Source organism: Festucalex cinctus, chromosome 5, assembly GCF_051991245.1.
Source record: "Festucalex cinctus isolate MCC-2025b chromosome 5, RoL_Fcin_1.0, whole genome shotgun sequence".
NCBI lineage: Eukaryota > Metazoa > Chordata > Actinopteri > Syngnathiformes > Syngnathidae > Festucalex > Festucalex cinctus.
Window position 1 is genome coordinate 3,805,695 of NC_135415.1, and position 26,806 is coordinate 3,832,500.

The following is a 26,806-nucleotide window of genomic DNA, read 5'->3' on the forward strand; positions in this document are numbered from 1 at the left end:
CATGTCATTATACTTGACACACTATTTTTACTACTCACTGAATCAGTTATAAGAACATTTAATTGATACAATCCAATCACATCCTAGAGAATTGAAAACACATTCAATCATGAGGTTGTTAAGACACATTTACTTCTGTAGCACTTAACCACAAACAAGTTGCGACATCCCCTGATCTAACCCTCCAACCGAACAAGGAAAAACTTTCAGGGGTCATATTTTAACGAACCCCTCCTACAAAATTTATCCGACTGTCTTCAAACTTGGTGTGTTTCATCTTAAGATGTTTAAGATGCAAAGTAATCTAAAGTTTTTTATTTTGTAACACGCTGTTGCCATAGCAATGCATTGTTTGTCAAGTGCTGCTTTTTTTTTTTTATACACATGAAAACTCATGGAACTTTGCAAACACATCAGACTTGTCATGAACATGAATTTTCAGAGATTTATTGTGCAATTTGCAATAAATAGCGCCCTCTAGACATTTTTACGAAGCATTTCCGATTGTATGATTATGCTAGACCTACAAAAAAGTATTATGTAGCCATTTGCCAAACCAAAGAGGAAGTCCGCTATTTTGATTTTATTTTGGGAATTATACATCATTTTTGGCCTTTTTCATTCAACTTTGCACAGACAAGGCATGGAAAAAACTAACATTTTAAATGGTCCTTGTTCCATGTAACAGTTGTCAAGTGCTGCTTTTTTTTTTTTTTATACACATGAGAACTCATGAAACTTTGCAAACACATCAGACTTGTCATGAACATGAATTTTCAGAGATTTATTGTGCAATTTGCAATAAATAGCGCCCTCTAGACATTTTTATGAAGCATTTCCGATTGTATGATTATGCTAGACCTACAAAAAAGTATTATGTAGCCATTTGCCAAACCAAAGAGGAAGTCCGCTATTTTGATTTTATTTTGGGAATTATACATAATTTTTGGCCTTCTTCATTAAACTTTGCACAGACAAGGCATGGAAAAAACTAACATTTTAAATGGTCCTTGTTCCATGTAACAGTACCCCAACGTGCCAGTACCCTGACGTGCAAGTAACCCAACGTTGTGCTCAATAGCGCCCTCTATGCATTTTTATGGAGCATTTCCAATTGTATGATTCAAGCGATACACAACTAAAGATGACTTGACCTAGATTTGTGAAAACTGGGAGGCATACCTATTAGCTTAAGACCTACAAAAAGTATTCTGTAGCCGTATGCTAAACCTAAAAGGAAGTCCGCCATTTTGAATTTATTTGGGGAATTGCGCACCATATTTTGCGTTTTGATTAAACTTTGCACACACAAGGCTTGTCAAAAACATTTTAGATGGTCCTTGTCCTATTTGACAGTACCCCAACGTGCCAGTACCCCGACGTGCAAGTACCCCAACGTGGCACGCCTTTGCTGTAGCGATGCATTGTTTGCAAAGAATTTTTTTTTTTATATGATTCAGCTAGATGTGTGAATATTGGGAGGCATACCTATCAGCCGAATACCTCGACAAAGCATTCCATAGCAATGTGAACAAACACAAAAAGCATGGCAAAACATATACAATTTAGACGGTTTCTTATGAAACAGTACCCTAACGTGCCAGTACCCCGACGTGCAAATACCCCAACGTGGCACGGGTTGCGAGGGCCCTTTATAGCTGCTCGCAGCTCTAGTTATTATTCTTCTTCTTTTTCTCCGTAAACAATCGCATTTTTGAGTACCTAAACATTCACGAAAACTCACCAAACTTTGCACACTCCTCAGGCCCGGCGAAAAATTTGATATTATGAAGTCGTCATAACAACGCGACTCTATAGCGCCCCCTAGCGTAGAAAAATAAAAACCAAGCCTGGCACGTTTGAGCTAGAGCAACGAAAATTGGCAGGCACGTGTAGCACCCCGAGACGCACAAAAAAGTCTATTGGGACCATGTAGCTAAAATGTACAGGAAATGAGCTATGAATTTTTTTATGTCCAATTTTGGCCTATTTTGGCACATTCACTGTGGTCATGCTTTTTCCCCCTCTGCAAACATTTTTCATCCAATTCACATCAAACTTGGCATTTATCATCTCAAGACCTGAGAGAACAACTGGGCAAAAAGTCTTGCCTTTTCGAAATACTATATGATGGGGGCGGGGCATCAAATATTGTCTTTAAAATTTCATTTGTCCAGAAAGAGCAAATGCTTAATAACTCCCATGTTCAAGCTCCAAAAAATCTCAAACTTCTCAGGCAACGTAATAGTCACGGCCTGAAAACATCTATATGATAAAATTCAGTTATACATATAGCGCCACCTAGTGGTGACAATAAATGTCATACTTTACGTTTTTAGCTACTGCGCTGAGCTCGTTGAAGGGATCCAGTTGAAAGTTGGTCAGAAAAGCCTTAAGATGTTGATCATGCCCAACACCGAATATTGTAACTTTTCGCCAAAGGGCGTGGCCGCTATGGTGCCGCAAAGTCTGAAGATTTTTCGTGACAATAAAAGCTGCATGAACTTGACCGAGATGATCCTATCTTCTCAAAATTTCACACATTTGATGAGAGTCCAGCCCTAAAGACATCTTCGAACTTATATTTCATCTTACTGATAGCGCCACCTAGTGGCAATTTTTTTTCTTACGAATTTTCTTGTAAATTTTTTCTCCAAACACGTTAACTGGACCAACCTCATATTTGCTCAGATGAGGGTTTCGGCCTTCATGATGTCACAACACGAAGTTTGTGAGTTTTCGCGAATCGCTGTGGGCGTGGCTAAGCACTGTTCGCCAAGAAAACAACGCCAGTTTTGAGGGTCTAAACATGCGCAGAAACTCATGAAACTTGGCACACACATCTGGCCTGGTAAAATGAACAATATTTTATTGTTGATTGTGCTATTTTTACAAAAATGACTCAATAGCGCCCCTAGAATTTTTTAACGAAGCAGCCCCGATTGTACGTTTAAGCAAGATCTACGAAAATTTTTACGTGTATGAGGGAGCCAAAGACCTACAAAAAAGTCTCTTGGACCCATATGCTAAAATGAACAGGAAGTGAGCTACGAATTTTTGAATGTCCCATTTTTTACGATTTTTGCACATTTTCAGAGGGCATACTTTTGCCCACTTCTCCTACACGTTTTATCCGACTGACTTATGACTTGACCTGGACGATGCCAAGACCTGAGCCAACAACAGACGGAAAAATCTTTACTTTTGGAAATACTATATGATGAGGGCGGGGCATCAAAATTTGTGTTTCGCACTGTAAAAGGATATGCTTAATAACTCCCCGATACATGCTCCAAAAAATCCCAAACTTGACATGTATGTTTATCGTCAAGGCCTGAAGGTATCTCTATGACAACATGCAGTTATATATGCAGCGCCACCTAGCCCTTGAGGCATGAAAAAAAAATACCCCACTTACGGTATTTTGTACAAAAAATGTAAACTCATTCTAAGTGTGATAACTAAGTCATTTAGGAATATTCTTTTACCTTCCACCACTCAAAATATTCACTGGCATCAGACCTAACCAAACATACATATTTTTGTTATTTAGTTTTATGTATTTTTGATAGCCTCTATGGACATTAAAAGCAATATCGTGAATGAAGGCTATGCTTAATAACTCCCAGGTACATGCTCCAAAAAATCCCAAACTTGACATGTATGTTTATCGTCAAGGCCTGAAGGTATCTCTATGACAACATGCAGTTATATATGCAGCGCCACCTAGCCCTTGAGGCATGAAAAAAAAATACCCCACTTACGGTATTTTGTACAAAAAATGTAAACTCATTCTAAGTGTGATAACTAAGTCATTTAGGAATATTCTTTTACCTTCCACCACTCAAAATATTCACTGGCATCAGACCTAACCAAACATACATATTTTTGTTATTTAGTTTTATGTATTTTTGATAGCCTCTATGGACATTAAAAGCAATATCGTGAATGAAGGCTATGCTTAATAACTCCCAGGTACATGCTCCAAAAAATCCCATATTTGAAATGTATATTTAGAGTCAAGGCCTGAAGGTATCTCTATGACAAAATTCAGTTATAAATACAGCGCCACCTAGTCCTTGAGGCATAAAAAAAATGCCTCACTTACGGTATTTTTGCAAAAATTGTAAACTCATTGTAAGTGTGATAACTAAGTCATTTATGAATATTCTTTTACTTTCCACCACTCAATATGTTCACTGGTATCAGACCGATCCAAACATACGTATTTTTTATTTAGTTTTATTTTATTTTTTTATCGCCTCTATGGACAATAAAAGCAACATTGTGCAATGAGTACGAGCGATGATGTGTGTATATATACTTTTACGAAAAATACCAATCAGAGCAACTCATTGCCTAAAAATAAAAAAAAGACGCTGATTTTTGCAGATCTTAACAATCACCAAAACCCATTGAGCTTGACACACTCATCACACCTGGCAAAAAAAAAAAAAAAAGTCCACATGTTTATCATGCCATTTTCAAAGAAATTCTGCTTCCAATGTGCCAATACCCCAATGTGCAAGTTCCCCAACGTGCAAGTACCCCAACGTGGCCCGGGCTGCGAGGGCCCTTTATAGCTGCTCGCAGCTCTAGTTTATAACTATTATCGAAATCTATACTCAGAAATTAATAGACCTAACCCTGAATATATTGAGGTATTCCTAAATAGCTTAAATATACCTCAGTTATCTACTGAACATAAAGATATTCTAGATGCCCCGCTTACTAGAGATGAGTTGTATCGTGCTTTAGACAGTATGCCTAATGGCAGAGCACCTGGTCCAGACGGCTATCCGGCTATATTTTTTAAACATTTCTGGTTAATGTTTGCTCCATTATTTCTAAGAGTAGTAACTGAAATTAAAAGTAAGGGTGATATACGTCAAGATATGAATATAGCAGCAATTAAACTTTTATTAAAGCCAGAAAAAGACCCCACCCTCCCGTCAAGTTACCGACCGATATCATTAATTAATACCGATATTAAAATTATCGCTAAGGCCTTGGCATCTAGAGACAGTAATCTCGACAATTATTCATAGCGATCAAACAGGTTTTATTAAAGGTCGTCATTCTACTAATAATATTAGGAGGCTCTTTAACTTGATTAGTATGTCACAGCGGTATGATAAAAAGGCAGTTGTTATTTCGCTGGATGCAGAAAAAGCCTTCGATAAAGTTAACTGGTCCTTCCTCTTTGCTGTCTTAAATAAATTCGGCTTCGGGGAGTCATTCATTCAATGGGTCTCAATATTATATGATTCTCCTAAAGCTACAGTTACTACTAATGGGATTACATCACAGAGTTTTACTCTACAAAGGGGTACAAGACAAGGGTGCCCAATGTCTCCTTTATTATTTGCTATATTTATTGAGCCGCTTGCATTAGCTATACGTCAGGATAGACGGATCCAAGGAATCCACTCCGGGTCAATAGAACATAAAATTAATCTATATGCCGATGATATATTACTCTATTTAGAAGAACCTTCTATCTCGTTAGGGGAAGCATTTAACTTAATAACTAAATTCTCTCACTTATCAGATTACTCTATTAACTGGACAAAATCAACATTATTACCTATTACAGAAAATTCATGGAACCCTACAAGTCAGGATCCACACTACTCCTTTCCTACAGGTAATTTAAAATACTTAGGTGTTAAAATTTCACCTAAGTTAACTGAATTCACTTCTTTAAATTTTTTACCATTATTGGATAGCATCCGTAGTGACCTGAAGCGCTGGAATAATCTTCCGATCTCTTTAATAGGACGGATAGCTACTATAAAAATGAAAGTTTTACCAAAGATAAATTATTTATTTTCAATGATTCCATTTAAACCTACGTCTAACTGGTTCCAATCGCTGGACTCTGCTATCATAAAATTCTATTGGAATAAAAAAAAAGCCAAAATTAGTCTATCTACTCTTCAGGAAATTAAATCTAAAGGAGGTTTAGAGGCACAAAACTTTATGTACTATTATATAGCTAATCAACTACAATATCTTGTGCTATGGACACAACCCAACAGAGATACTAACTGTTGGTTGGAATTGGAGCAGAAGGATTGTAATAATCGTAGACTGTTAGATTTACTCTTTATTACAAAATCAATAAAACGACATAATTGTTTTAAAAACCCAATGATAGCCGCCACCCTGACTGCCTGGTGGAAGGCATTAGAAATTACAAACTCCCAATTGGCGCCCTGTGGGCTCTCTCCCATTTGGCATAACCCCGACTTTCAACTTAATAATCAGTTGTTCCATTTAAGCTTATGGGAGCAGAAAGGAATTACACACCTTCATCATCTTTTCTCAGATAATAAGTTTATATCGTATACAAACATGGTCCAAAAATATGAAATAAAAAACGGAAATTTCTTACATTATCTGCAAGTTAAAAATATTGTTAAGAAACAAATCCCAACACTTCAGGATACGCTCCAACTGCCTGTCTTAGCTAAAGATATTATAAAGCGTTCTCCAACAACAATAAAGAAAATATCAAAAATATATGTTATTTTTATACACAAATAAAACGTATTTACCGACTTTAAAATGGGAAAAAGACTTGTCTATAGTTCCGGAACCACACTTTTGGACCCAAATCTGTGAAAATGTATTTAAAATGACCAAACAGACAAATTTGCAACTTATTCAATATAAGATACTTCATAGTACATATATTACACAATTTATGATGAAAAAAATGGGACTCTCTGACTCCGACATTTGTCTCCAGTGCTCACAAAACACTGCCGATACTTATTTTCATGCTTTATGGTCATGTACTCCAGTGCTGTATTTCTGGACTAAAATCTTGGAAAAGCTCGCTGATATATTAAACTGTAGGCTTCCTTTATCTCCAAGATTGTGTTTACTAGGTGACTTAACAATAACTGAGCAACCATGTAAACAATCTCAATCTATACTTATAGCCCTTACTATTGCTAAAAAAATAATCCTTGTCAATTGGAAAAATAAACAATCTCTAAATATCGACCACTGGTTAAACTTACTAATAAATTATATCTCAATGGAAAAATACTCTGCCTTAAATAAAAATCAAGTATCAAGATTTAAACAAATATGGTCTATGTACATAGAATATTTTAATCTTAATTTGGCAACTTAATCCTGCCTAGATTCTGCCTGTTAATGAGAGCCACCACATCGTTACAACTTCTGTTTTCGCTGCTTCTGTATTTGGTATTTTGTATCTGATTGTTTTTATTTTTATATAGTCAGGAACCTAGTTGCTGCTAGTGGGCTCGAGCACACCACACTATACGACACTATACTCACTAACTCCTTAAGCTTTATTTCTAGTGGGCACTAAGCATCAACACTTGGTGTTACTGCATGCTAATTAGTCAATTTTCTTGACGCCGTCCCCCGTGGTCGGGCGGGGGTAGCTCTGCCCCCCCCGTTGTCTGCTCGGTGGCGGTTGCGTCTTGGCCGCTCCCTTGGCCCCCTGTGGGGTGTGGTGTTGGGGTGCTTTCCCTGGTGCCCGGGGCGGTGCCGTCCCGGCGCGGTCCGCTGCTCCGTGCCCGGCGGCGCGGTTCGGGGCGGGTGGGCCTCTGGTGTGCCCCGTGGTCGCCTCTCCCTCCTCGCCTCCCCCCGGCCATCCTCCTCTGCCTCCCGGTCCCTTTTCCCTTGTCGCCCTCCCCTCCCCCCCCCCCCTGCCCTGCAGCCGCCCTTTCGCCTTCTTGTCGTCTCCTGCCCGCTTCCCCCTCCCCGCTTCCCTGTCTGCCCCCCGCCCCCTCCCTCTCCCTGGGCCTGGGCGTCGGGCTCCGGGGGCCGGGCGGGGGTTTGAGGCCTGCCCCACTCCGGTAGAACTCCTGGCGCCCCGGGCGGGCTCCGGTGGCCGGTGCCTATCGTGGTGCCAGATGGGTGGGGTGGGGGGGTGCTGGGAGGCGGACTCAGTAACAGGGTTAGGTGTCACTAGTACGCTGGCGTGACGACCGGGGCCTCTTCCCACCGGGCTCGGTGTTCTGGTGTTCCGCCTCTCCCCCGGTGCTTCCTCCTCTGCTTCCCCCCTCCCGCCGCTGTGTTCCTTTCGCACGGCTGGAGGTGGGGTGGGCACGTCTTCCCTGTCTGCGCTGCTGCCCGGTGCCGGTTTCCGGGGGTGGGGGTGGGGGGTCTCGCAGGGGGCAGGGTTCGCGGGGGGGTTGGCGGTGGTCGGGGGGGGGGGGGGGGTGCTTGTTGGGAGGGGGGGGGGTATGGGTGGGTGGGGGGTTGGGTGTTGGGGTCGGGGTGTGTTCGGGGGTTTGGGGGCCAGGGGTGGCGGGGCCTGGGTCGTGGCGGGTGGCGGGTTTGGGTGGAGTGCGGGGGGGTCGTGGGGGGATGGGGGCTGGGGACCGGTGGGGCGCTGTGGGGACCCGCCGGGCCTCGTTCTGTGGCCTTGGGCTCGGGGGGGTGGGCCGGGGTTGGGGTGGGGGTGTTCCGGGCGTCTGGGCCGGCTCGCCGACCGGTGTCCGCTCGGGTGGCGTGGGGGTGGCCTTGGTGCTGCCGCGGCCTGGGGATTCCAGGGAGGGGGCGGGCGGTGCTCGCTTTGCTAGACCGCGGTTGACGTCTTCTTTCTTTGGTGGTGGTCCTTATGCGTGCCAGATCCATCGCACCAGCATCTACTGAAACTCAAACAGAATTTGCCTCTCCCTCCCACACCCCCTTGAATCAGTGGGTGCTGGTGTCTGTGGATCTCACTTTGCTTTATCTATCCTTCCCTCCTTCCTCTCGTTAGTTTTTCCTCTGGTCACTTGAGATCTCAATTTATTGGAAGTTTGAGGTTTCTGGGGTTGGCATAAGACTCTGGTTTTGTAACCACGCAGGAGGGGTTTGGTTGGTGCTGGATTTCACTTTGATGGATTGGATGTACTGGCTTCTATGGATCTTACTCATCGATCCTTCCCTCCTTCCTCTCTTTAGTTTTTCCTCTGGTCTCTTGAGATCTCGTTAATTTGTTGGAATTTAGAGGCTGATTTTGTAACCATGGGGAAGGCAGGAAGTGCTGGATTTCACTTTGATTTATCTTCCTTTTCTCTTTATTTTTTCTGACCTTTTCTCTGGTCTCCTGACCATTTGAACCTCACGACTCTGGCAAGACTCTGAAGTACCTGGTTAAGGCGAAGGGTAATGGGATATTTATAAGGTTTTAGGTGAATTAATGAGTATAAATTTATACGTATTTGCACGCACACGCATGCGCACGCACGCAAGCAAACGCACGCACGCACGCACGCAAACGCACGCACACATACACACACACAAAAAAAAAGAAAAAAAAAAGAGCAATGATGATAAGACGTTGAATCGGTAAGACTACCGAATGAACAATTCTGAGCTCTTTAAAAAAAGAAAAAAAAAGACAGACTTTTACTGAGCTAAACAAAGTAATGTTCACATGAGTTAAGTTATACGAAATTATTGACTTGTTTTGATAGCCACTGCTGTTGCAGGCAAACCTCGTGTTCCAATAAAATATTTTGCAAATATATCGAGTTGCGTATGCCTAAGGTCATGTTGTACCTCCACAAAAAAATGGTGCGACCAAATCCTGTGCTGTGCGACCAACTAAAAATGTTACTCGCACCAGTGCTACCAGTGGAAAAGTTATAGCGTATTTCCACTGCAGCCCAGTACCGTGCCCTACGAAGCCAGCACGGTGTTAGCGAGCATTTCCATTATGCAAGGCTGATACTTGCAAGATTTTGTGGCACGAATTGGCACGACTCGAGTCGTGCCAGTGCGCAAATTAGTCGTAAAGTGGCGTGAAGTGTGCGTAAATGTAAACCCGTTGTGACTGCGTGCCATGTTGGGGCAAAAATTTTGAAATGTTAAAAATTTTTGTCACGACAAAATTTCGTGACCGGGTCGTGAACTATGCGCAAACTGTTCGTGAACTCGTTGGGACGATGCGGGAAGGATGCGCGCCAGTGTGTGGCAGTGTGCGCCATGCCATGACTGTCACGAAGTGCCACGAATAAGGGTTGGGGAGGCCCCTTTTTATATGGCGTGCCCAAGTTGGCACAACACCGTCCGAATTGCGCGAACTCGTCGTGCAAATGCAGGAAGTGCGTAAACTATGCGTGAAGTCGTCGTGCCAGTTCGTGTCAATGTGGATACCAATGGTCACGCATTCGTGAACTCGTCGTGAAATATGCGTGAACAGTGCGCGAACCTCCCAGTTTGTGCCCCAAAATAGCACGGCTTACCACGACAAGATCGTGGCCAAAAGTCGTGCATATGTCAGCCTTGTATTAAAGCTGACCGTGTTGGAAGTGGACCGTGCCGAGCTGCTCGCCTCTCGCTGGGCCAGAGCGAGGACATGACGTAAAACACCGCGGCAGTTGATTGGGCGGTCACTCCTGTAATGTTATCAGTGGGCTTACCAGCTGCGTCTTTTTTGACAAGTGTTCGTCGTCTTCTTTGACCCCACTGCTATCGGCGTGTTGAGCCTCGAGGGCTTTCCGACGATAAATTATCGTCCTTTTGTACGCGGCGGCGATCCTCCTTGCGTTGTGAGCTCCGAAGAAGTGCCACATCCGAAGCACCACAAATAACAGAACGAGCAACCGATACCGGGCAGCGTCGTCCTCCATGGCTTCTTGTGTTTTGGTTATGTGTTGTTTCCCGTGCTCGACTAGAGGGTCAGATCCGGTTATGCGGCACTTCCACCTTTCATCCCAGATGCACATTGGAGGTGGAAACGCAGTGCGTGCGCGGGTTGAGCTGGGCTGGCTGGCCAGCGAGCCGACCAGCGCGGTACTGGGCTGCAGTAATACGCTATTTGTGTAGAGCCCTGATATCTGGACAATCGAGCAGGCTAACAACACACCAGCACTTAAAAGCATGATTGGGACACTTGTGAGAGGCCAATACTGTCTCTGAATACACTGCATCAAAGAGGATCTGGCTACACCAAATATAATATTAAAGATCCCCTGTTATGAGCTTTGCAGCAATTACACCAATCATCCTCTGAATGCCCTAATACTGTATCAAAAGAAATGTTCACGAAATTGTACCTTGTTGTAGAGTTGCAGTCTCCACTAGGAAGGTCTACTGTTAGCCTAGCATGAAATGAGCGGATTTTGGTGGGCGTGGCCAAGGCTTGCCAGACTTCCGTGTGTTTTTGACAACAAAATGAGTTGGGCGTGGCCAGTCTCATCTTTTCCGTGTGCTCCTGTCATGTCTGCACGTGAAATAATATTGGTTCATTAGTTTCAATCGTTGGTACCGATCCCGGGGTAGCTAAGTGAAAGATGTTCTGCTAATCCACGTTTGTATTGTCCCAAATTCCTGAAGCAGTCGTCAGTTAAATGTTTGCCACAAACTGTCAGGGCAGCTAATCCTCCTCACGACCGGATGCAGCTACTGTGTTTGACACCCCCGTACCGGTCGAACCATAAGTCCTACGGGGAAAATGAACACATCCCCGGAACCGACTCGACCTTGGCTTTCCAACGGTGTTGGTACCGGCCCTCCACGACCGTCCGGTCCGGAGATACGGGGCTGCGAAATCGGCCACCCGACTCTCGGGAGATGGATTGCCACCCGACTTTCAGGAGATGGATTGATACCCCTGTACCGGTCGAACCATAAGTCCTACGGAGAAAATGAACACATCCACGGAACCGGCTCGACCTCGGCTTTCCAACGGCGTCGGTGCCGACCCTCCAGGTCGGAGATACGGGGCCGCGATATCGTGGACCATGCTGTCCTGCTGCTGCTGCTGTTTGTTTGCTCCGGCGGGGGGGAGGGGTTGAAAATTGTGAGGGTGGAGTTCGCGCTGAGCTAGTGATGTGTAAAACCGAAAAAGGTGGAGTTAGGGACGTGTAAAACCGACCTGCTGGTACAGCCCATTTGAGAGTGCTGTTTGAGCTAATGTATCCAAACGCCCATAGGAAAGGTAAACATGGGTCGTTTATTTCAAAACTTTGGTGACTTAGTCAGGCTATGGTAAGGCATACTTATGTAAAAAAAAAAAAAAAAAAAATTGAACATTTCATATGAGGGCACCTTTAAGATAATTATAGTTTCAAACAGTAATACCGTTGCATCACTTTTTAACAGTGAACTGGAAACCATTTCCCCAATCGCCAAACTTCAATCGCTTTCTCCCAATCAAAATAAGAGTTTGTCATCTCAGTGTTCCACTCTTAAAAATTAAGCTACCGTTGTGTTCAAATGCTGGATGCTTATTCACATTCTACAATAGTTGAGAGAATAAGGCTTGTTTAATTACAACAGCGCTGTTAGAGTGTGTCTATTAATAATAAATTAATCAATGTTATTTTTCTCCTGTTTAGGTATTTGTGGGATTCTGCAAAATCCCCAGCAGACCTATACAAGAACCCAAAACAACCTCCACAATCTGGAATATTGAATGCAAGTCGGAACTTATTTTATTTTTTTTATAAATATGGACACTGAAGGTTTTGGCTCTATCATGGTGTTTTGTAGATTGATTTAGGGCCATCAGGATAAACTCTTTTCCTTGTGCCTGATGGGACATTTGGGAGCATCAACAATTTTGTGAGTGAGGAAGTCTCAATAGGTCTAATGCCAGAATGCCCATATCCCAGGACAATGCCCTCAGCATCCTTTCACTTCTCAAGGAGTGGCTTAGAGCTCATGCTGAAGGGTCACACCAGGACGACAACATGAAACTGGAAACTGGAATCTGCGTCAGCAAGGTACTTCGTCTCCTTCTGCATGTTTCTAGTTTGTTGATAGTACGCATTTTCCTACACTGTGCTGCCTATGAAAATCAGTATTTCCTAAATAAATATGTTCAAGTATTACAATTAATCTTTTTGCCCACATACACTGTTGTGTTGCTGTTTCTCTAAATATCCCGTTAAATAATAATAACATGAACAACAACAGCCCATGTTGTACAACTGGAAATCTGTTATTGAGAAATATGTCCCTGAAATGTTATTTATTGAACTTCAATTTCAAATGGACATAGTTTTCTTCTTTTAATGTATATGTGAGATAGTTTCCCTGTTGTAGCATATCTGTAATTGAAGCATATGACACAAGTAAAAAGGATGACGTGCTGTGGCATCCGGTAACAGGACAAACTGAAAGAAAAAAACAAAAAAAAACTAACAGGGCTCTGTTTTCATTCCCAGTCCAAGTCTAGCACAAAGTACAGTCTAACTATGCGCCTGTCATGTTTCGGTTCGGTGGGGTTGGGTTATTGTTTAGTTTTTGGGTGTTTGTTATCTTTTGTCTGGTTTGTCTCCCCTTGTCTCGTCATAGTTAACCTCGTCCACCTGTGTGTGTCTTCCCTTCCCAGTATGTGTTACCAATCAGTGTCCTCGACCTATTGTGTTTCCCCAGGTGTGTCTTGTTAGTGTGGTGTATTTAGTCTGTGCTGTGTGTTCACTCAGTTTGGGAGCGTTGTTCCGTCAGGTTCTGTCTTCTCCTCTCCTGTCCTGTCCTGTCCTGTCCTGTCCTGTTCTGTCTGTGGTGTCGTTGCTGGTGTGAAGTGAAGTGAAGTGAAGTGAAGTGAAGTGAAGTGAAGTGAAGTGAAGTGAAGTCAAGTGAAGTCAAGTGAAGTCAAGTCAAGTCAAGTCAAGTCAAGTCCTGGAAGAATTTGTTTCCGTCAAGTCCCCTCTCGTTTTCACTATGTCAGTCGTCCACGTTTCCCCCTAGCTACTGTAAGTAGTCTACTTTCTGTCAAGTACCGATGTTTCTGTCAAGTTTCCCCACCCCTTGCCAAGTTTCCCCACGCCAAGTCTCTCCTCATCCAGCCAAGTCAACCCTCGTCCAGCCAAGTCCCCCCTTGTCCAACCAAGAAACTCACATTTGCTTAATATTTGTTCTTATTTTGTTTTTTTTGTACACACTTGTACCTCTTATCTCATAAGGACTGTGTCTAATTTCAAACATCAGAATACTGTGGCAGAGTAGATTGTTGTGTACTTTATACTTTATTTTAAACTCAACCAAGTCATAAAATTTCATTGTATATAATTTAATAAATAGTGGATGTGTTGATTCTGTATATTTTGATCGATTAATAATTCTTATAGCTCTTTTTTGCAATTTGAAAACAGGGTTTGTATTTGTTTAATATGCATTTCCCCAGATTTACACACAATAGCTCAGATATGGTAATAATAATGAACAATATAATGTATATAATGATTTTTTTATTCAAGACATCCTTTGTTTTAGAAAGTATCCCTATGATTTTTGACATTTTCCTTTTGACATTTTCTATGTGTGGCTTCCAACATAATTTATCATCAATAACTACTCCAAGAAATTTGTTTTCATTCTATTTCAATTGAATTCACCATAATTTTGACTTGATGAGTGATTTGTCTAGTGCCAAAAAGTATGAACTTGGTTTTATTTAACAGTAAAGAGTTGTGTCATCAGCAAATAAGACACTTTTGAATAATTTTGAGACACAAAAGATATCATTTATGTACAGTATAAATAATTTAGGGCCTAGCACAGACCCTTGGGGAACTCATTCTCATTTATAGAAATCCATAACACAATTCTGATATGCCTTTTGATCCTCTGTTCGTAACGACAGCTTTGTCATTAGCCTTCACGTTTAGCGATCCAGGATAGCCCATTTCAAGATGAGGAACAAGTCAAGGTGGCTGTCGATCGTGCTTGGGAACACCTGAATAAGACCGCAAAACAATATGACTAATCCTCCTCCAAATGTGCGAAAGCATCAAACTCCATGCAAAACACGTTGCTTCTTGCCACTCAGTTCCCATGATGCAACGCGCGAAACATAAACATTACCTCACACAGGATCCTCCTATTGCATAAATATTAATTAATGTCAAGTATATCCCTTCAATCTTCCCTGTGATCGTGACAGATCTTCCCTCGTCATCAATCTTTTCTAATATATGTTCATTGTTAACTGAGCCTGTTATTAAGGTGGCTACTCCCTTTATGTGGCCACATGTATTTGACGAAAAGAATCTAGTAATATTTTTAATGTGCATTTGAAAAGAGAGAGTTGGGTCAAAAATAACGCAGAGATTTTTTTGCTGAGTCACTTTGGCTTCCATTTATCAAGGTTTAGAGAGGTGTTCGTAAACAGCGACGAGCGGGACCGACAATCAACATCTCGGTTTTATCTGGGTGAAGAAGCAAAAAAATTAAACGACATCCATTGTTTAATGTCGGCGAGGTACGCCTCCAGAATACATTACTACAATTTTCCGGATTTGTTATTTCTATAGGCAAATATAATTGAATATCGTCAGCATAACAGTGAAAGTTTATATTATATTTACGTATAATATCGGCAAGCGGAAGCATATCAATGTTAATCAAATACCGACCCCTGTGGGACTCCACAAGTAATGTTGCGGAGCTCAGAGGTCGCATTGCCATCGATTACATGCTTTGTTCTCTCTGAGAGGTACAAACGAAACCACAAGAGTGCTAAACCTAAAACACCAATACATGTTTGGAGGCGATCTAGTAGAATATTATGATCAACGGTATCAAAGGCGGCACTAAGCTCAAATACTAAGCTCAAATAATAATAGTACCGACAAGGGCTGGGACAACAAAAAATACGTAGACGGAAAAAAAGGCACGTCGATGCGTCACTTTTGGCGCCATCGCGCAATGTCTGAGCCACCAAATATACGTTACCTTGCAGACAAAACACAGGGCGCAAAAAAATAAAAAAAATAAAGCAGAACGTACAATGCACGTATATTGTGCACAATTACAGTGTAGCAATGGATGGCAACGATCGTTGTGGTTTGCGGATACCCGGAAGACATGACAAGCAAGCTACGTGTACCGGCAGGGGCCGGGTCAAAAATGGAAAAAGTGTGGTTGTTTTTTTTTTTTTTTTTTTTTTTTAAATTGTCGAAGTGTGAAGCAAGCTAGCAATGACACAATACAATGATGTGTCTATTGTTTCTAATAGATAGATGACGCGGAAGCTGAGAAGTGGAATTGTCTCCTTTTTTTCTTCCGTTGTGCGCAGCGCGACGGGATCCAGTTATTGAATAAAAAAAAAGCAGCGGCCGCAGCATCGAGTAGCAGCGAGTCCGGGGAGAAGAAACGACCTTGTAATAAGACGTCCGAAGTATGGGAGTACAGTAAAACCTCCGCTGACGAACGCTTAAGCTCACAAACTTTTCGCCTCAAGAACATTAAATTCGCGAGCATATAGTCTCTGCTGACGAACTAGTTTTCGGCGGACGAACCAAACCACGCGGTCGAACAGCGCCACGGTGGCGGCCACGACAAGCTGACGCACGCTCACGGCGTCCCAGTTCGTCACCCCCTTTCTTTGAGTGCGGACGCGGTTTGTGTTTGATAGACATTTTGGACCATATTGAGTGTACTTTTGCTATTTTGGGACCGAAAAAGACCCCACCACAGGCTAGTGTTAAGCCTAATGCTGCGTTCTCAACCAAAAGCGAGGGACGGCGATTCGGCGGCGCATTTGCATTGTAGTCAATGGAATTCGCGCCACTAAAAAAAGCGAAAGTGCTATCACGTACCTCAAAAAAGGAGAAAATAGTGCCACGGCTGTTTAGTCCCAGGAAAGAAGTGAAAGTGCTCACTTTTTGTTGACTCGCTAAAGTGCTCCACTTCCTTGTTCACCAAGGAACACGCCTCCTCCGCTCCGGTGAGCACGAAAGCGCGAATGAGCCGCAACCGTTCCATAGACACTCTACGCGGTGAAACGCTCGCGAATGAAGTAAGTCTACCATTGCTACCATCCTTAAGAACTACCATCACAAAGGTAAATAAAATGACTTTATTATACAGTACAGTTTATTTCTTTAATTACAATACAATAGCACATTTATTATACATAAAATAAGGTATATTTTTGTGTAGTTTTAAGGCTTATTGAGTAGAAAATTATGTTTTATAGGGACCTGGGAACGGATTATTCTCATTTTAATGGTTTCTTATGGGAAATAAATGTTCGGAAGAAGAACTTTTCGCCTTACACACACTTTCTGGGAACCAATTATGTTCGTGAGCTGAGGTATCACTGTACTTTACACCTAAAAATGCAAAGTACTTGGCATACCATAAAAGCACAACAGCAATTCAGAGGAGGCCCCCGGGAGCTTCTTGCGTGGCGGAGACATCGTAAGTTTTCACCTTTTTTTTTTTATTTCCTTGTTGGCAATGAGTAACCCCGTCATTCATCCAAACTGCACCACGTAACTTGTGCTCCAGCCTCGCACAAAGAACATGTACCCACTGCCCACTTCAACACAGGCAAACACACAGCCCTAACACACTCACTTGTTGCTTGTCACTTTTTTTAATTGACACAGACACACACTCTTCAAATAGACGTAAACTTTTTTTTTTATTTTAATTTCTGTCTCGTAATAAACAAGCAACATCCACACCATATGAAAGGCTTTTTTCAGTGACTGGAAATATAGTCAACAAAAAAAAGGGGCAAACCTGACAGCTGAGCATGTTGAGATGCGAACATCCACTCCAACACAACACATGACTACAACACACCTGAGCAGATGCACACAGAAACGCGAGAGTGGTGGTGGAGCTGTGTTGTTTTGAAAATTGCAGCAGTCACCACTGCTGTTAGGTTTTTTTGTTTTTTGTTTTTTGTTTTTTTTTAATGTTGATAAGATTTTGGTTCAGATTGTGGCTTTTGCAGTTTTAGTTATTAAAAGAGAGCTTTATTTTATTATTTCTTTATTGTAGGATTCCATTGCATTAGAGCTGTGTGAACTTTGTCGTATTGTTCAATAAAATTCATTTTTGAACTTGAATAAAAATATATTGGAAAGAAGAAAATTGTGTTTTACTCATGGAGATAAATTAGCATTAATTGCTATAGAGGTAAAATTATAGGGAGATAATCGATAATCGAATCGAATCGCATTTAAAAGTGAATCGTTAGATTCATCGATGCATCGAAAAACTATTTTCTAGATTAATCGATTACAAATATAATTGTTTAACCCAGCCCTAATACTGATGAGGTATTGGAGTCCATTGCGAGGAGAAGATCATTAGTCACTTTAGCAAGGGCTGTCTCAGTAGAGTGAACGGGCCTGAATCCAGACTGAAAAGGTTGATCTCGATTGTTAGCGGCCATGTAATCATTCAGCTGCCGCGCGACAACTTTTTCAAGTATTTTTTGCAATAAACGGTAGATTTGATAGAGAGTGGTCGAGCTTAGGTCTTTTAAGTAGAGGTTGAATAACAGCAGTTTTAAGAGCTACTGGAACAGTGCCAGTAGAAAGTGCTAAGTTTATAATATTTAAAATGGAAGGACCCAAGATAGTAAACAATTCTTTAATCAGTTTGCCCGGCCGGAAGCGGGTCAAGCATGCAAGTTGTTTTACCGCAAGTGGAAGCGATATTTTATTGAAAATCAACTGTCGTACAGTTGTTAGCCGGACTCTCACTATTCACACCCGACACTGCGCGATTTATGCACAGAACTCATAATCTCATCTTTAGTAAGTTGAATCTTTTGTGTAAAAAACTGCATAAAATTGTGAGCTGAATGCGGGGAGCTCTGTGACGCCTGCTGCTGTTGCATTAACATTACTACAGTATCAAATAAGTATTTAGGGTTATTTTTATTAAGTTGAATAAGTCTAGAGTAATTAGTTTTTGCTAAAGTGAGAGCTTCTTTATATTTATGCAAGCAACCACACCATACTTGACGAAAGACCTCAAGTTTTGTTGCATGTCATTTAGCGCTCAAGCTGTCTACATGATTAAGTGTTTTAGTTCCATCAGTAAACCACGGAGTAAGCTTTTTCGGACGAGTTTTAATTCTTAATGGCGCCACAGAATCCAGGGTATTTAACAAAACAGCATCAAAGTTATTAGTAAGATTATCTATTGAACCAGTATAAGAAGAAAAGGATGCAGTTGCCTGAGGTAGCAACTCAGAAAGTGCAGAAATAGTTGAAGAACGAATATTACGGCTGCTGTATTTGTGGTTATGATATATATCTCAATTTAGATTTTTTTGCACATGTGGACCCTTTTGCATATATATATATATATATATGAACTAAAAAAAAAAAAACTTAATACATTTTACAATCAACCACACTCACCATCATCAATTGATGTCAACGATGCCGCGGCCTTGCTTCTAAATGTTTGTTTGTGTTGGTGAGAAGGGCGAAGGAAAAACATGCTTGACACGGGCTTGGGAAATAAGTGTGGGCGGGTTACCTGAGGTAGCAACTCAGAGAGCGCAGAAATAGTTGAAGAACGAATATTACGGCTGTTGTATCTTTGGTGATGATTACGACTTTGGCAATGAGCTAAAACAAATTTAATAAAGTAATGGTCAGACACAGCCGTAGTATACAGCAAAACCATTACATTGGAAGTTACTAAACCTCAAGTAAGTACCAGATCTAAGGTATGTAGCAATAATTGGGTCGTCTTTTAGACGAATTAATAATCTGGACGTTACAGAGGTAAATTGTATTTACCTCGATAACCTCTAGGGGCACCACGTTGGCTTTGCTTTGGGTTAACAGGAACAAGCAACGACCAAAATCCTTTCTTCATCAGTCATTTATAATCTAAAGTCGCCACACTCGATATTCAGTGGTTCGTTGTACTAACAAAAGAATAATAATCCACTCGGAAACACAGATGACTAAGGTGGAATAGAGTTAATAAAACATGCATTTATTCACGGTTGCTACACTACAGAATCAAAACACTGCCTATCTAACTATCCTACCGTCAGAAGAAGAGAAATCAAATAAAGCTAATCAAAATAGGGAAAGAATGCGAACGAATAAGGAAACAGGAAAAAGAGAAATTTAACTTGCCAGGTCTGTGATATGTTTCTAATGTAAGTTGCACACAGTGGTATGCCGAATTGGGGAAAATCAAATGTGCACTTACATGTTGGATACTGCGTAGAACGAGCAGAAACGGGAGGTCTTTGAAAAAGGGGGAAAAATAGTCAATGTTAGTTCAAAAAGGCAAGAAAAATCAACAAGGGGGCTATTCCACAGGTGAGCAAGGGAGCCGCTCGGGGGCTGACGTAGTTGCGCGGCTCGTCCCTTGATTGGTCGGCGAGATGTTTCTCCGGCGAGGTTAGTTCTGCCGGACAGCTGTCCGACTCCAGGTGTTGGAGCTCGGTTCGCGGCGTGCCTGCGTACGGGGAAGGCCCGCAGTTGGAGGTGGGCTTGCACCGCGGCGGGGCGCCACCGAATAGCAGGTGAGATGCGGTGCGGCTTAGGTGCACAACCTTGAGTCCGGCGGTACGTTGCAAGTGTACCCCGGGACCGCGGAGCTTGCTGCTGGCGGACAGTCACCGATGGTGAAGAAAAAAAAATAAAACAAGAAAAAAAGGGAGTAAAAGAGTCTCTTTGGGGTCAGCGTGGACGTTGCACCTGCTTTGGCGTGGCGTGCAGCGAGTGTCTGCTCTCGTGGCAATGGTTGCTGCCAGGAACAAAAAGGGGGCCACGTGCTGGACAAGTTTCTTGGGACAAAGAGTCAGTGGGCGAGCTGGGCCACTTGCAGGCAACAGGCCTTGGGATGGCCAGTAGAAGAAGCGTGGAGCGGAAGCGATCGGGAAGAGAGATCAGGGGAAGAGAGCGAGAGAGGGGGTCCCCTCGTCTTTTTAAAGTCTATGGGCGGGGCTTCAGTAGGTGGTGGCAAACCCTTCTGTTCGCTCACGCAGACTTTAAAAAGCAAATTATTAAAGGGATTAATAATTTGGCATTAAATTTGGTCAGTATGGCAAATCAGTTTTCCCCACACAACCCGTTTAACACACATCGTAATTAATGCATCATAAACTAATTTGTGAGGTCGTTCCTGAGCCTAATCTGACTGAACTGAAAGATATTGATTACCTTTCATTCCCTATGGAGTACAAATGAAATAGGACATTCATACACACAAAGACTTAACATGAATCATTCGTAGGTCAGTTATCTGTCAAGAATTCTCATGGTATAAATGTGTAAAATGCGGTTACTTGTATGAATTGTCACTAAGGATAGTTCCAAGTTTCACCACTTGACGGTGCTGTTGCTCCATCTAGACGTCCCAGGAGTGCCCCCTGGAGGGGCGACGCCAGAGAGTCCCCCCTGGTTGATAAGAAAGGTCATAAACATTTCTTTGATCAGTCGTTTGTATATTCTAATTCATTGAAGGCGTTTTCTCGGGCCCCGGGAAGTCAGGGTTGAATAAACTCCTTCGGCAGACGCATAAATTCCTTTGTCACCTGGTCAGCGGCTTCAAAAGAGCTTTGTTGGTGGTTGAGTGACCACCTGCAGAGCTAACCAAGCTTAGATCCTGTCTGAGCTGTGGAATGTTTATGTAACTGCAGAGAGTTTGTTTTAGAAGAAGCAAACCCCCCAAAAAAATTAGAGGGTGGACTGGGCCATAGGCCATAGTTGTTACAGGTATTACCATTTTTATGGGTCGCTACATTTACTATCTGTGTAAAACCAAACGTATCAATTATCGTCTGAAATGCTACAGTAAGCGGTTCGGACGGGGAGTTCATATTCCTTGTTGCGTGCGCACAGCATGTCACAGCAATGACATGAACTGGACAAAAATGTCCAATAATTACATCTTCTAATAAAAAAGGAAATGAAAATGAATCATTTTCATCCGTTGTGTGGATCAATTTAACTCAAATTTCATGTTATTTTATGCGTTGTCACAATGCATGCAGAAATGAGAGACACCAAACTCAACGTTAGGCAATGTTTGCACTGTCATGATGGTGTCATGAAGGGGTGATGCCTGAGTGATGTTTTGTCTCATGAGATGTTTTTGTTGTATCGTCAAGTTTCAACTGAAGTGACGTTTGAGTTCATGTCCTGTTAGTTTGGGTTCTTGACCGTGAGCTCAAGTGTCAGGTACTGATCTAACAATGTCTGTTAGGTACTGATGTAACAAGTGTCTGTTTACAAGACGTGATGTTCGTGATGTCAATCTCTAATCCTTTAGGTGATGTCTGGACCAATGTGATGTCGTTCTTTACTCCTTTACGATTCACTCTGTAGGTGCAGTCTGAGAATTGTGTGTGGTTTGCCACAGATTATTGACCACCTGTCCTGTGTACAGCGTCTCTGAGTTTCTGCCTCTCGATGTGAATAAATAGATAAAATCGTATTTGCGTATGCATTTGGGATACAAACCTCTCAGTACACAACAGTTCAGAGCTCAGTGGTTTCAAATTGGTAAAACAACGTAATTAATTGAGTTGACTGCTTGATCATGTTTTCTACACTTTTTACAGGTCTGTGACCAGAATGGACATAATGTGTGCAGTGGCCGTATTCTTCATGTGGACAACCTGTCCGTGTGTCTGGCTGCTATCCAGAAGCTAGTAGAATACATCAACTTCAACTTCATAGAGGACCACTCTGCTTCATCAGCTGGCCTGTCATCCTACAACGAAGGATCAGATGTTGAGGTTCATGCTGTTTCTATGAGGAAAAATGAAAGTGATCCATCTGATTTTGGTCTTAGCTTTGGAAACATCCCAATCTTTGGGGATCCTGATGGAAGAAAAAAGGGAGGACCAAGGAGGAGAAGAGATCAGAGCCCCATCATGCATGTGGGCTGCATCTGGGTAACAGAAGTGAGAAAGGGAAGCCCATCAGCCTGCTGTGGCAGAATCAAACTGAGAGATGAATTGCTATCACTGAATGGGCAGCTAATGGTGGGTGTGGATGTTAGCGGAGCCAGGTAAGTCTAATGAAAAATAATTTCCAGTCAACCAAGTTTTATGTGAAAAGTAAGATAGCAAAGATGAAATACATTACAAATACAAGTAAATCATGATAGTATCCCACTAGTATAACCAGGGCTATACCTTGGTTTCATAATTGTCAGTGTGCAATAAGGTTGATCTCAAATGACGTCACGTTTTCCTCATTAATATGCATGAGTCGGACAAAATAACAGAGTAGGACACACATACACATCATTTTGGAAGAGAACGACATCCCAGGCGTGAAATTTCAACATGGTTCAATCGACAAACACACTTAAATGGTGGTTGACACGCAGAGAAGTGGGCGGAAAGGAAGCGGTTTTCGTAGATTTATTGTATGATCAATCCTGGCACTTCGGTGCGGTCTAGGTGACTGCTAATCTTGTGTTGGTCACTAATTTTCACGAAAATTAAACACATTAAAGTCACGATTTTCATTTGAAGATTTTAAGCCTACATTTGGCGTGGTGACACAGTGACCACTCACATCACTGATCAACTACCATGTTGTTGTAGGCATAGCATTCTATAGCACTGATACTTGATATTAATTTTCACATCTAAGCAGCAATGGCCTCCGCAGGTAAACTCGAAGTCTTTTTGGTGTATTTACAATTCACCATGATGTATCGTAGCTAGCATGTTGTAGCAGCTCGCAGGGTTAGCGCTGAGAAAACTTACGATAAACATACCTGCAGTCGCTCATATTGGGTCTGGATTTTCATCTGCTGGCCCATTTCCACCGACGAAATGTAAAGAACATATATAGGTGTCTTCAGTGACATTTTTCACGTAAATCACTGCCGTCACGTACATGCTTGAGCCCACCGTAGACATTCCTTCGATCCCCGTCACAACATCGCCAGTCAAATAGCAGCAGACACCAAAGCGGCTTGTTGTCACCATAATATGTCTGTTAAGTATATTTATGGGGAAATAGCGATCAGTTTACAGGTTTTGCCTTGTACGAATACACTCCTTCAGTTGCCTGCCTGTGTTTCTTGTCCGAAAATCAACTGGCTACGCCTATGCGCAGTGCATTGTTCTAAAAGTAGTAGTTTGGGCGTGATTGTAAACTGCCCTATTGCAGTGGTTATTTGTGTTTAAATTGAAAACAGAATATCATAGTTATGTTGTGAAATATTTTAATGGTCATACCCATTCTGACTTTTGAACCACTTCTATTATGCATAGAAAAAAAAATGAACATTTGGACACATGTTGACATTTATAAACTGCTGGGAATGTTAAAGTATGAAAAGTCAAGCTTTAGATCACATTGCAGCAACACCCTACAACCTCATTAAGTGTGTTTTGTCACATTGTGACATAAGAGTAAGATCGGCAGTGGTTCTGGTGAACCGGTCGACGGGGGACTAGCGGGACCGTGATGTCACCTGTCGTCTGATTGGCCGACAGCAACGCCGCAAACAACGCCGTGGCACACGCCCATTTCCTTGTTTGTTTTAAGCGAGAAGAGGAAGAGGCACCCCCCGTCTTCGCCAAAGTCATAAAAATACAGTATATAAAATAAATATAATAATGTTTTACAACAACGTTGAACTATACTTACAATTTAAAAGGTACTTGTAATGTTTGCGGTTTTAAAAAAACATCGCGAGTGCCAACGCTGGCTGGTCGTGTGTTCCCATTCACTTGAATGAGAGCTCCAGCAGCAGAGCTCAACATCCAATTCAAATAAACATGAAATGTAAAATAAATAAATAAAACCAGTAATTTGTAAATATAACTAATTACTTGATTGTAAAGTAACATGCCCGGCACCGTTTATATATCACACTGTCAACTTTGGTGGGAAGATTCCTATTATTTATTTATTTATTTATTGCACCAATGAACTAAAACTGCACAGAGAACTCTAAAATATGTTATTTTACCAGTGACACTGGTGACATGTAAAATTGTAAGGTGTTAAAGTGCCTGCTGTTGAAAGTTATGTACTGTATAGTCACGGCCATTTACCATTTACTGATATTTGACTGTGTATTTCCAGTTACCTGGTTGATCAGTGCTGGAATGGAGGCTATATTTACCTTGTCCTGCTACGGCGAGTCAAGCGAAAAGCTCCTCTCCCTCCCTGTGGTGTTGATGGCAGTCTAAATACTCTCATCAGTGACGACTGCTGTGATGACCTGCAACAGTGCGTAACTTCCGCTGACTCCATTGACAGCCCAGTCACGTGCAAACGTACACGGAAATTTGGCGTCGTATCACGGTCGCCTTGCCAAAGAGACAACAAAGATTATACTGACTCTGAATTTCAGAGTTATTATAGTGACTTCATCTCCTCTAGCTTTTTCGAAGAAGGTGTCTGCCCTTCAAAGGAGAAAGTAGGACATATCTTCTCTACACATCTGCCTACAGAGGAAAATCAAGACGCGTTTCCTCATTTCAAAGTTGCCCACCGTCGTCCCCACGATGGAGCCACTGCTACGCTGCCTTCAAGGAGTCACAGTCAACTGTTGGAAAGCAAAAGGGATTCTTTCTGCAGTCAGCATTCTAACCAGGTAATGATTGTGTGTGATTTTCAATTCCACCTTTTTTCCATTTTATTACTAATAACAACTTTTGGTGATGCTTCCTCTTTTTCCCGTATGTTAACTCAGTTGTAATGGTCCCGGGCAGTGATCACTGAGTTTTTGCAGCTTTGGAACTAGAGCAGATCAGAAAAGTCACCTTGGGTTGCGTTATCTTCCAATTGACCTTACTGTAAACCACGCCCGCATGACCTAATAAACCAATCAAGACGCAAGCCATGTCTGCGCCAGCACGTGAGTTTTGCTACGGACAAACACAAGCAATCCAGCTCCCGGTGTTGCATTGCGTGGTTATATAAAGGCAAGAAAAAAAATCAATAAAAATGGTTAAACGCTGTAATCACGGCTTGTGTAAGAGAGGTAGCCGTTATCCCGATCGACTGGAAGGAGGTTTCCTGTTTATTCCATTACCTAAACCAGGGGTGTCCAAACTTTTTCATTTGAGGGCCAAATACAGAAAATCAGAAGGACGCAGGGGCCACCTCATGTTATGAAGAGAAATTGTGTTTAGTCCTAAATATTGTACAAATAGTTTATTTGTGCGTTTGCATATTTAGAAAAATGCTACAGTATATAAACCAATTTATTTGTAATATGGCAGTAGGGTTATTATAGTTTTGGAATTTTTCATTTAAATTTTTATTTTGTTTTGAGTTTTGTTTGTTTTTAATTTAGTTAGTTTTAATTAGTTTTTAGGGTGGTTCTGTTAGTTTTTATATTAGTTTTAGTTCTTTAATAAATGCTTAGTTTTAGTTTAGTTAGTTTCAGTATTTTAGTTTTTTTGTGTGTATTACTTGTGCGCAATATTTAAAAAACACCATGGGCGTGACGTCATTATTCCGGTTTATATCAAAATAAATCTACTAAAAATCACATTTAAAATCATCCCCAAATGCTCATGCATTCAATTAATTACCAAAGACTAAAACGAAGGACATTTTTGCTATAATTATAGTTAGTTTTGTTTTAGTTAGTTTTGTAAACATAAAATGTAGTTTCAGTTAGTTTTCTTTTTTAAAAAGCATCTTCGTTTTTATTTTATTTCGTTAACGAAATTGTTTTTTGAATTTTAGTTTTTTCGTTAGTTTTAGTTGACTAAAATAACTTAACTAATTTAATAGCACCTGTGTTTTTCGACACCTTCCCTTCTTACTTTGACCATCTCCAAACATTTTTGTTTTTATTTTATTTGAACTGAGTCAAGTGACATTTTTAGCATATGTCGCGGGCCACTAAAAAATGGATGGCGGGCCGTAAATGGCCCCCGGGCCGTAGTTTGGACACCTCTGCCCTAAACCCTCAAACAACTACGGAAAATGTCTCCGCTGGATCAAACTTTGTGGAAGACCACACACACGACCAGTTGAATCCCTCCAAAATTACCAGAAAGTACTATCTGCACTAAGGTAATGTGCTCCATTGTTGTTTTTAGCCAAAGGCTAACGATAGCTCCAGGTGTTAACCGTCCACACGTTTGTTGACTTACTATTTA

At 41.7% G+C, this 26,806-nt stretch overlaps 1 protein-coding gene across 15 annotated transcripts in view; it reads left to right on the forward strand.

Annotated features, from left to right (window-relative positions):
• The window catches only part of pdzd2 (PDZ domain containing 2), a 337,302-nt gene that overhangs the window by 52,996 nt on the left and 257,500 nt on the right, over nt 1-26,806 (forward strand). For 11 of the 15 annotated variants that reach the window (XR_013283667.1, XR_013283668.1, XM_077522502.1 and 8 more), the window contains exons 2-4: nt 12,324-12,710; nt 22,277-22,728; nt 24,771-25,284. Coding sequence is in view for 13 of the 15 variants with exons in the window: in XM_077522502.1 (XP_077378628.1) it covers nt 12,585-12,710; nt 22,277-22,728; nt 24,771-25,284 (1,092 nt within the window). In the remaining 2 variants the exon portion in view is untranslated. Of the gene's footprint in view, nt 1-11,595; nt 11,695-12,323; nt 12,711-22,068; nt 22,218-22,276; nt 22,729-24,770; nt 25,285-26,806 lie in introns of those variants that run through there. The other 4 variants (XM_077522507.1, XM_077522503.1, XM_077522509.1 and 1 more) reach the window with 4 other exon arrangements.